Raw genomic sequence first — 12637 nt, forward strand, 5'->3', positions numbered from 1 at the left:
TATAATAAATAGGTAATAAATGCAATACACTTTTTCATCTTGTTACAAAATCATAAATTAATCTATTTTCACGTAGATGAAGACACAAATATATCATAAATTAATCTATTTTCACGTAGATGAAGACACAAATATATCATAAATTAATCTATTTTCACGTAGATGAAGACACAAATATATCATAAATTAATCTATTTTCACGTAGATGAAGACACAAATATATCATGAATTAATCTATTTTCACGTACACCGGATATGTAGATGAAGACACAAATATATCATATTGTGTTACGAATAAATTTTTCGTTTCAAGTTCCATCATCTTTCGCATTATTATGGAATTTATTCTCTCTTGTTTCTTATATTATTTTATTTGAAATTTAATTCAGGAAGTTGTTACTATCAAGTGCATATACAGATAATATACGTGTGTATGTTTCCGTGCGTGGGTAAGTGGTATATAAGAATATTTGAAATGTGTAGTTAAGTGAAGAGTTGCACAAGGTTAGAGAATTAAGCTGTATCTATGACTAAAACACACACACACACACACACACACACACACATATATATATATATATATATATATATATATATATATATATATGTGTGTGTGTGTGTGTGTGTATATATATATATATATATATATATATATATATATATATATATATATATATATATATACAGTACACACACACACACACACACATATATATATATATATATATATATATATATATATATATATATATATATATATATATATATATACAGTACATATATATATATATATATATATATATATATATACATATATATATATATATATATATATATATGTGTGTGTGTGTGTGTGTATGTGTGTTTGTGTGTGTGAATGCGTGTGTTTATACATATATTGAGAATATGCAGATAAATTTTATTAGAATATATAAATGATTTATATATATATATATATATATATATATATATGTGTGTGTGTGTGTGTGTGTGTTCATATATTGAGAACATGTAAATATATCTTATTAGCAATATATATGTGATTTATATATGTGTGTATACATATATTGAGAACATGTAAAAGCATCTTGTTAGAAATATATAGTTGATTTAATAACTCGTACTTCTAAAGGTAAGGCACAACAGATTACAACCTATAATCTCTTTTCTGCAAATAATAATAATAATAATAATAATAATAATAATAATAATAATAATAATAATAATAATATTATGTATTTATAGACCCTGCAATTATAAGATATACTACTTTTCAGTGCTAGCTTGGTCCAACATAAAAGTTGAGATATAACAGATAATGGCATCTATTCTTTTCTTGAAGCATTAGAACCAGGAGTTTGATGGCTTCTAAACAATATGAATCATCTTCATTGAGAAAGTTCATTAAAGAAATAACCGGAATGTATGACAAGAGAAGTAGGAGACAATGAAAAGAGAAGTATTGAATTAAAAGCTCAAGATAGAGACAACTGGTAAAATCTAACCGAGGCCCTTTGCGCCAATTACATCTTGATAAACGTTGTGGATAGACGAATGTAGCATGGCTTGAATTATCAGATATCTTCAAGGAATTTTCTCCCAGCCTCTGTTATTCCGAATCATACAGTATGAACATTTATACTAAATGCAGCGAGAAATGGTCGATAGGGAAGAACACTTGGTTCTCAACGGATTCCCCCCTTATGCCATATCTCCACATATCACCGGCTTGCCTTCTTTCTCCACACCCACTCCACCTCCTTACCCTTTATCTCTGTCTATATTTCTCTATATAAATTGGTGTATTTCCAAAACTGCATACGAAATTATTCTAATTTTTGTTTCGCATCACCAATAAGGTAAAATTCAAGGCGTATTTTATGTATATAGGTTCTCCCAAGCCTAAACTTGTCGTATGAGTGGGGCCAAACGTTGCTACTACATATTCTCATACACACACACGCTCTCGCGACGGACCATTCCCTTGCATCTAGCTCACCGTATAGCCACCTTCCTAGCCAAGCTAAGGTAGCTATCTATAACATGAATAAGTACTTTTTGGAAGAAAAAGCAAATAGAGAGAGAGAGAGAGAGAGAGAGAGAGAGAGAGAGAGAGAGAGAGAGAGAGAGAGAGAGAGAGAGTAAGGGTAGGGGTTGAAGAGCGAGCTAGTGATACATGAGTGGGGGAATCAGTTTCAAACAAGGTGCCCTCCCCTATCCGCCCTTTCTCACTGCGTTGACTCTAGTCTCTAAATGGAGGGAATCCTGCTGTTGATATTAGCAATATATTACGAGTGGGTAATTGATAGGTAGTTGCCTGTAGTGGGTTATTACCTTTGGTTAATAATCTTGATACACATATATGTAATAACTATAAGACTGATAAAAGAAGCAACGAATTTATATATAACAAGAACAATAAGAGATTTCATACCTCCGCCAATAAATATTGTCAACATTTTACCTAAGTCTACGGACGAAACACTTATTTTTTTCATATGATGACCGCACTGGAACAGTTAACTAAAGTCTACGGGTAGTGCATACCATGTTTCATATGCAGGGTGGTGGATGGTGAAAAGTGTAATGTTGATCAAGAAATCTAATCCGTTACGTAGCTTTGACGCAATCCTGTCCACAGACAAATAAATAAACAAACCTAGATTTTATAACCTTGGTAAAGATAATAACCTAAAACATGTATGCTTTCTTTCAGTTTTCTATCGACTAGCTCATTTCAGCATTGATCTCTCTCTCTCTCTCTCTCTCTCTCTCTCTCTCTCTCTCTCTCTCTCTCTCTCTCTCTCCAAACTCAGACAAGATAAACTATAAACTCAACATATACGAACATGGCTCGCATAATCAAATAAACATAATTCGTAATCTAGATAAATACACATTCACAACATCCATCTCTCTCTCTCTCTCTCTCTCTCTCTCTCTCTCTCTCTCTCTCTCTCTCTCTCTCTCTCCAAAATAATAAACATGCAAACTATCTTAAAAGTGTACGAAAGAGTCGTACATCTGGCAACATGAGACAATGGCCAAGAAATTTAGTTGGTGACCGACTATCGTGTTTTCTGCTGATTGTTTGCGAATAATAATAATAATAATAATAATAATAATAATTCCTGACTCAGCTTCCAGATCACATTCCGTCTTAATAACTTCATTGTGTGTCTAGGCCACCAAAATCAGAACATAGGCCTAGGTCTAAAACCTACAATGCTCGGGAAATATCACTATCATCACTGTTCCTTCCACCTTCTACCACATTCTCCATCATGATCACCATCTGAAAAGGGCTCTTCACCGTATCTTTGATTTAGAACATTTTGATGATCAGAAATATCATTTTCAATAGCACTTTCCTCAATCAGCGTGTACGGTGTTCCGTTTACTAACTAAAGTACTCCCTTGTATGACTTCACACTAAAGACTCGCTTGTATAACTTCATACTCGGTGACTATTGTCACTTCTATAGATATATGGCTGCTGATTAATAGATTTAATTGTGTTGTGTATACACTAATATAATGTGATTTTCAGGCTCGTGATTCATAGAGAAATAACCATATGTCTATAGACACTAACCGAAGCGTATTGTCAGAGGTAATATGGGTCTAATGCCGCTAGTGATATTGATTTTTACTGTTGCTCTTCTTAAAATATTTTATTTTTCCTTGTATCCTTACCTCACTGAGCTATTTTCCCTGTTGGAGTCCCTGGGCTTATAGCATCTTGCTTTTCCAACTAGGGTTGTAGCTTAGCAAGTAATGATAATAATAATAATAATAATAATAATAATAATAATAATAATAATAATAATAAGGAAACGTGATAATTATAGTAATAATGATGATAATAATAAAAAGGCATGAACAATACCTGAAAATAAGAACCTTTTACAATTTTAAAAACTTGGTACTTCCCTGAAATTGAATACAAGACTAACTTTTAACGTTTTATCATTCTCAGAATAATGGCATCAATCAGGTTCTCTCTGTTTATCTTCTGGTCTTCGTCATATTTGAAAACCACTCTTTATTTTGAATGTTCAAATGAAATAACATTCCTAACGTAATGCAAAATTATCTAATAATTAAAAAATATATATATCCTCTGTCCATTGATTTAGTATGTGAAGCCAAGATCGTATCACATTGGTCATAGAAGAAGAACAGTGTTACCAACCACACAGGCTACTCTTCTGTCCAGAGCAGCCAAACAGTGTACAGTGGCCCACTTAGGCCGATGATTTGCCTTCTTCGTCCTGGAATTCTCTGTAGGCCTGGATTTGCGAACGCTTTGTCTGGAAGGGAGAAATAAAGGCTGGTATTTGTTTATCCGAAATAACTTAACAAGCAAGGAAATTTTTACCAATAAATATGTAACGTTTATCAAAATCCTTTGTTACTAGACATGCAGTTAATTCTAATGGCCAGGCCTTTTCCATCATGAGGTTCAATACTACACAACATTCTAGAAGTTTTATTCCAGCTGTGACCAAGTTGTGGAATGATCTTCCTAATCAGGTAGTTGAATCAGTGGAACTTCAAAAGTTCAAACTTGCAGAAAATGGTTTAGTGTTGAACAGGCTGACATTAGTCTTTTTATAGTTTATATATAAATTATCTGTTTTAATGTTGTTAATGATTATTAAAGTATTTTATTTTAATTTTTCATTACTTCTTATATCGTTAATTTTTTTCCTTCTTTATTTCCTCACTGGGCTATTTTTCCCTGTTGGAGCCCTTGAGCTTATAGCATCTTGCTTTTCCAACTATAATAATAATAATAATAACAATAATAATAATAATAATAATAATAATAATAATAACGTTTTATGAATTTCAACGTCAAACATCCACACAGAATTGCAATCTGAATTGGCTAAAACTAACATTGTGTCAGAGAGAATCTAATATTTGTTTAATAAGATATAACTTAATCTTCATGGAATAGGAAGCTGGGATCATGAAGAAAGATAGCATAGATTTAAGAATAAAGTGACTGCACAAATGTGCCTGTACACACGGCTTTATTTAACATGAAACAAACTCAAACAATAGCTATACTCATTTTTTTTAATGAGGCGCATATGCACCGACTCGCAGCTGTGCCCTTTTGGCTCGGAAAAGTTTCCTGCTAGCTGATTGGTTAAAATTATCTTGTCCAACCAATCAGCGATCAGGAAACTTTTCCGAGCTAAAAGGGCACCCCTGCGAGTCTGTGTAAATCTGCCTCTCTAAAAAGAATTGACTATAGTATATCATACATCTTAGATAGAAGTCTTATTCCATCTGTTACCAAGTTGTGGAATGATCTTCCTAATCGAGTTGTTGAATCAGTAGAACTTCCAAAGTTCAAAGTTGGAACAAATGTTTTTATGTTGACCAGGCTGACATGAGTCTATTTTTAGTTTATATTTGACATATCTGTTTTAGACGTTTCTGTTTTTTAGAATGATTTATTGTTAATTTGTCCTTATTAATTATTTATTTCCTCATTTCCTTTCCTCACTGGGCTATTTTTCCCTATTGGAGCCCTTGGGCTTATAGCATCTTGCTTTTCTAACAAGGGTTGTAGCTTGGCTAGTAATAGTAATAATAATAATAATGATAATAATAATAAGTTTCTAAGTAAAGCCTTACTTCCAAGTAAGCCGCTTTAACGACGAGGTAAAGGTACGTCAGGATCACCACCACCACAGGCCCGAGCACCATCAACAGGAAGAAGTTGGCCAAGTCACGAGCCCTTGCTAGGATAATCAGCTGGATAAGGGTAGACAGGGCCACACTCACAATAGCTATCACGTGGACAACTCGGAAGGGGATCATCAAGCATGGTATGCACTGGTGAGAAGATGATATTTTAGTATATTTCCTGTCTATAGTCAATTTTTTTTTCGTGAGATTTGCACCGACTAACAGGGGTGCTCTTTTAGCTTGGAAAAGTTTTTTGATAGCTGATTGGTCGGAAGTATTGGAACAAAAATGATTCCGACCAATCAGCAATTAGGAAATTTTTCGATCGAGTCGGTGCAAATCTGTCTCACTAAAAGAAATTGACTAGATCATCCGTTATTCAATATTCCTTATAGTCATAGCAAAATGGCGAAATAAGCCCCAACACTTATTTCCTGTTACCTCCATCTTTAGCAGCGGTGACAATACATCCCCTAACAAATTTCAAACTATACCAACTTATAATCACTTTAAGGGGAAGTGTTGTGACCGCTAGTAACGCGAGAGACAACATGATGGGCTATGACGTCATCAGGGTGCGGGGCTTATTTCGCCCGGAATTTCTGCGGTGACTATATAATAACTTCTGTGAAAATAAAGTGTTACATAGTTTTCATTTACATTTCTTTTCTCTTTCAAACCTTCGACAATGCTTTTACTATCTTCCTGATATCATCGACTTTGTGGTTTATATCTTTGCGCAATCTACCATTATTACTCTTACCATTAAATGCTTGTATGACTAAACCACTTTGATTCTCCAACCATTCCTACCAATATTCTTAAATGTTTTGCTAGTTGGTTCATCTTCTTGATCATGCTCTTCTTCCTTCTTCACTTTTAACTTATTTCGTATAATTTGTAAAAAACTGCCATTTTCTGTACCAATTAAACAACCTTGGTGACAATATATTTTGTTTCAAATCTAACAGCAAACAAGTCACTCTCCTTACAGTCTCATAGATTTTTTTAATCATAAACCTTCCAACCACCTCTTACCTTAAATGTCTACCATTTCAATCATTTATTTTTTCTTATTCTACATTTGAAGCACATGGAATTTCCTTTTACTCTCAAATTTCAAAAGGTTTTTTTTAAGCAACTCTTTCCTTTTAGACTTCCAATTCTAAAATTTACTTACCTCTCTTATTTTACAATAACCTTATTTTAACTTTCAACCACAGGCTCATTTCTTCTGTAAACTTTCCCGCACTAGGCCTACCTTGGATAACTGGTTACCCACCCAAGTATACTACAGTATTACCACAATTCTTGACAGATATGTATATATATATATGTCTTCTACTATTTTTTCCCGCACTAGGCAAACCTTAAATAACTTGTTACCCACCCAAGTATACTATTACCATAATTCTTGATAAATATATATATATATATATATATATATATATATATATATATGTGTGTGTGTGTGTGTGTGTGTGTGTGTGTGTGTCTTCTACCATTTTTCCCGCACTAGGCCTACTTTAAATAACTGGTTACCCACCCAAGTATAATTCATCACAATGCTTGACAGATATATATATATATATATATATATATATATATACATATATATATATATATACATATATATATATATATATATATATATATATATACATATATATATATATATATATATATATATATATATATATATATATATATCTGTCAAGCATTGTGATGAATTATACTTGGGTGGGTAACCAGTTATTTAAAGTAGGGCTAGTGCGGGAAAAATGGTAGAAGACACACACACACACACACACACACACACACACACACACATATATATATATATATATATATATATATATATATACATGCGTCTTCTATAAATTTTCTTGCACTAGTACTACCATAAATAACTGGTTACCTACCCAAGTATACTATTACCACATATATGTATATATAGATATGTTAATTTGTACTAATATCATAACACTCTCATAGGCATATATAATTGAAACCCCACATTTTTACCCTACTGCAAATAGACTGTGAAAAAAAAAATCATGATATAGTAATCACTTACTTTTCTCAATCCATGGATCAGCATACTTGAGACTGAGAGCAGAAGAACGTCAGTCAGTAGACGAATGGACAAGAAAATGGAACTCTTCACTTCTGTAGAAGAAAGAAAGTACAAATGTTATTATTATTGTTATTATTTGCTAGGTTGTTGTGATAATCACAGCTAGGTACCTGCTGCTTCCTCCGGTGCCTTAGATGACCGCGGAGGTAGCAGCAGTAGGGGATTCAGCATTATGAAGCTTCATCTGTGGTGGAATTGTGGGAGATTGGGCTGTGGCCCCCTAGCAGTACCAGCTGAACTCGGCTGAGTCCCTGGTTAGGCTGGAGGAACGTAGAGAGTAGTCCCATTTTTGTTTTGTTTCTTTGTTGATGTCGGCTACCCCCCAAAATTGGGGGAAGTGCCTTGGTATATGGATGGATGGATTTCCTAGGTTACAACACCAATTGGAAAAGCAGGATGCTATAACCCCAGGGGCCTCAACAGGGAAAATAGCCCAGTGAGAAAAGGAAAGAAGGAAAAAGTAAATATTTCAAGAACAGCAACATCGCTAAAATAAATACTTCTTATATAATCTATAAAAAAACTTTTAACAAAACAAGAGGAAGCGGAATTAGATAGAATAGTGTGCTCGAGTGTACCCTCAAGCAAGAGAACTCTAACCCAAGACAGTGGAAGACCATGGTACAGAGGCTATAGCACTACCAAAGAATAGAGAACAATGGTTTGATTTTGGAGTGTCCTTTTTCTAGAAGAGCTGCTTACCATAGCTAAAGAGTCTCTTCTACCCTTACCAAAAGGAAAGTAGCTACTGAACTATTACAGTGCAGTAGTTAACCCCTTGGGTGAAGAAGAATTGTTTGGTAATCTCAGTGTTGTCAGGTGTATGAGGACAAAGCAGAATATATAAGTAATATGCCAGACTATTCAATGTATGTGTGTGGGCAAAAGGAAAGTGCGCCGTAATCAAAGAGAGGGATCCAATGTAGTGCTGTCTGGCTAGTCAAAGGACCCAATAACTCTCAAATGGTAGTATCTCAATGGGTGGCTGGTGCCCTGGCCAATATTGTAACAAATGTTTTTTATATTGATCAGGCTGACATAATTTTTGCTTTATAATAGTTTATTTGCGAAAGATATATTTCAAAGATGTTACTGTTCTAAAGATATTTTATTTTAATTGTTCATTTTACTTTTCCTGTCGTTAGTTTAGATGTTATTTCCTTTCTTCACTGGACTATTTTTCCTTGTTGGCACCCTTGGGCTTATAGCGTCCTGCTTTACCAAAAAGTGTTGTGGCTTAGCTACTAGCAGTAGTAATAATAATAATAATAAGAAGAAGAAGAATAAGAAGAAGAAGCTCTTTAAGTATTCTATCATAAAATTCATATATTCCTTGCTTTCAAAGAGCCTTCATTACCGCTGAAGTTTTGATAGAATCAAAAGCTTTCTCATAATCTATAAATGCCATGCATACTCACGATTTCCACCAGCAATATCCTGACACACCGCCTGGTCCATGATCATCTGGTCACCATCTCTACAGCCGAAAATGAAATTTCTGGGTAGGCCTATTAAGGCTACGCCTATGTCGGCAATACACACGACCTGAAAAAAATATACGATAATGCTTCTACAGATTTGTCTTCTTTGTCTTTTTTAATAATAATAATAATAATAATAATAATAATAATAATAATAATAATAATAATAATAATAATAATAATTCTATTTGTCATAGCATTCTTCCTTGATTTGAGAAATGATTCGTTACTTTGCAATATATTACTGTCAGTCAATCAATAAGAATTATGGTATTTTTGGAGATTAACAAATGTCAAATTAATGAAAAATAGAGCAAAGTGGTACTTAAATAAAACTATCCCCAATTAAGTCCTTCAAATTAATCTCCAAAACCATGTTTAAACAATAAAGGAAAAGATACTCAAAGTACACAAACTTGAAGTGAAAAGAAATTACATGACTGTAAACCAAAATGTCGATAACAATTCTCACCTCGGTCTAGCGTATACAACTTGGTTAGGTCTATAATTACTTAAATATTATTCTAGAATTCCCATTAATACTGCTGAACATATTTAGAATATTTATAAATTGAACATTCGATATATCAGTACCAAATGAGTTTTTCCAGCTTCAATTGGACAATGTCATTAGCAAAGAAAATAAATTTTAAACCATTCCCTGTTGCTTATCACGTATTCTAATATTTTTATGGATGAGACCAAATTAATCTAGAATTACTGAAGTTAGTCTAGAACTATAGAGTACCACCAATCTAAAGTGAATTTAGAATAAATGTAGAAATTCCAAAACTTCCAGAATTAGTGTTAACTCTAGCATATCGACTCAGAGTTAGGAAAATTTTAGGAAGGCCGTTAAATAAAACAATTTTAACTAAACTAGTGTATCTCTCTAAGACATTCAAACTACAAAGAGCTCTTACCAGGATGACACAGGCGATGAAAATACTTCCATGTCTCACGTTACAACAACAAAACATTTTGGGTTCACACATCTTTCACCTGGCTGAAAGAAGAAGAATTTACGTAAATTCAAAAAAAAAGAAACTGTTTACTTTCGTCTCTCCAAGAAGAACTTGGAGCCCTAGGGCTTATAGCATCCTGCTTTTCCAACTAGGGTTGTAGCTTAGCTAATAATAATAATAATAATAATAATAATAATAATAATAATAATAATAATAATAATAATAATAATAATAATAATAATAATAATATGGAATTGCAGGGCAAGCATAATGGTTGAATATATTGTTCAGTCTTGTAATGAGAGCGAATTTATCATTCATTTAAACGAAGGATCTGAAATATTAGTCTTTTAGTCTTAATAGCGACATTAAATGTGTGTGTAATCTCTACTGCTTTGGGTTAATATCTGAATGGTAAGGAACGGTAGCCTATTCATTTCAAGAAGAATAAACTAAATCTACTAAAATAGAAGACGAAGAAGAAGAAGAGGAAGTCGACGTTCGGTGAAGTTTGATCACTTGCAGTGACAATAGTGTGTAATTCTTCGTTATATGAAGCAATCGCCAAAAGAGAGAATAGTGGAAGAAAAAGGTCTGGTAGAGAAAACGGTCCTCCGTATATAAGTGAGTAATCGAATAAAAACTTACGTAAAGTTTTTGGTTGAGACCGAACCAATATCTCTCTCTCTCTCTCTCTCTCTCTCTCTCTCTCTCTCTCTCTCTCTCTCTCTCTCTCTCTCTCTCGCGAAAATAAACATAATTACATATGATGATGACAGAAAATTGAAAATAGGATTTTGCTCAGGTACGACTGCTAATAAACTTTCCCCAAATGAAATACATAGGCCTATTCATCACTTGTACCCATTTTTTTCAGACCAGGGTGGTAGCAAAGGTTACTCTTGTGGTTTTAATGGGATCATGTAAGTAACCCTACTTCCTACCTCGTGTGTGTGTTCATGGGGCTATTCCTAATCCACTGTAAGACGAAGGCCTCAGACATGTCCTTATTCATGTCTGGGGTTTGACCAGCTTTCATCACCAAGCTGGCCACTGCGGGTTGGTGATGGTGGGAGATTTTTGCCCGATCGCTCACAGCAAACTAACCTAATATTGGTGGCCCTGACTAGTACAGCTTTGCTAATCATGGCGATACACAAATCCTTTCGTGATGAAAGGTATCCCTACTCTGGAAGGGATATATATATATATATATATATATATATATATATATATATATATATATATATATATATATATATATATATATTTATATATATATATATATATATATATATATATATATATATATATATATATATATATATATATATGCTGTAGATATATACTGCCAACACATAAATTGTCTTAATGTTGGGAATAGTTTGGTGGCCCCAGCTTGTACTGCTTCCAGTCTATCTATATCCTTCTGAATACTTGGAGCCCAGAATTGGACTCTGTATTCTATGTCTTTGTTTCTGTATTTGAGTTGTCTCTTTACGTAACCTATTAGTTTCTGCGTTTTCTTTTCAACTTTTAAACTCTGTTTGGTGAACTTCAAATCTTTGCTAATAATGATGCAGAGATCTTCCTCCTGGCCCACACTTTCTATATCATTACCCAGCACTAGGTTGGCCAGGGCACCAGCCACCCGTTGAGATATTACCGCTAAAGAGTTAATTGGTCCTTTGTCTGGCCAGACAGTAAGTCATTGGATCCCTCTCTCTGGTTACGACTAATTTTTCCTTTGCCTACACTTACACCGAATAGGCTTGCCTATTCTTTCCGCATTCTCCTCTATCCTCATACACCTGGTAACAATGACATTACCAAACAGTTCTACTGCACTCAAGGGGTTAATTACAGCACTGTTATTGTTCAGCGGATACTTTCTTCTTGGTAAGGGTAGAGGAGACTCTTAAGCTTTGGTAAGCAGCTCTTCTAGGACGCTCCAAAATCAAACCATTGTTCTCTAGTCTTGGTTAGTGCCATAATAATGTGTTTTTTTACTTTCTTTTTGCTTTGGATTTCGAACATTTCGGAAACAAATATTTTCTTCATCATCATTATATCATAGAAAGAGAGAGGTAGTAGGTTGGCCAAGGCACCAGCCACCCGTTGAGATACTACCGCTAGAGAGTTATGGGGTCTTTTGACTGGCCAGACAGTACTACATTGGATCCTTCTCTCTGGTTACGGTTCATTTTCCCTTTTGCCTACATACACGCTGAATAGTCTGGCCTATTCTTTACATATTCTCCTCTGTCCTCATACACCTGACAACACAGATTACCAAATAATTCTTCTTCACTCAAGGGGTTACTGCACTGTAATTGTTCAGTGGC

General features: G+C 33.9%; 1 protein-coding gene across 1 annotated transcript in view; it reads right to left on the reverse strand.

Annotated features, from left to right (window-relative positions):
* Positions 1–1599: 1599 nt before the first annotated feature.
* The window catches only part of LOC137628869 (uncharacterized), a 14442-nt gene continuing 3404 nt past the window's right edge, over positions 1600–12637 (reverse strand). Inside the window, exons 2-6 of the mRNA XM_068360123.1 lie at positions 10251–10333; positions 9265–9391; positions 7787–7878; positions 5656–5856; positions 1600–4313 (exon numbers count right to left, since the gene is read on the reverse strand). Coding sequence (XP_068216224.1) covers positions 4248–4313; positions 5656–5856; positions 7787–7878; positions 9265–9391; positions 10251–10322 — 558 coding nt within the window. The 5' untranslated portion in view covers positions 10323–10333 and the 3' untranslated portion in view covers positions 1600–4247. The remainder of the gene's footprint in view (positions 4314–5655; positions 5857–7786; positions 7879–9264; positions 9392–10250; positions 10334–12637) is intronic.

The sequence above is a fragment of the Palaemon carinicauda genome, chromosome 2 (genome assembly GCF_036898095.1).
Source record: "Palaemon carinicauda isolate YSFRI2023 chromosome 2, ASM3689809v2, whole genome shotgun sequence".
In the NCBI taxonomy this organism is placed as follows: domain Eukaryota; kingdom Metazoa; phylum Arthropoda; class Malacostraca; order Decapoda; family Palaemonidae; genus Palaemon; species Palaemon carinicauda.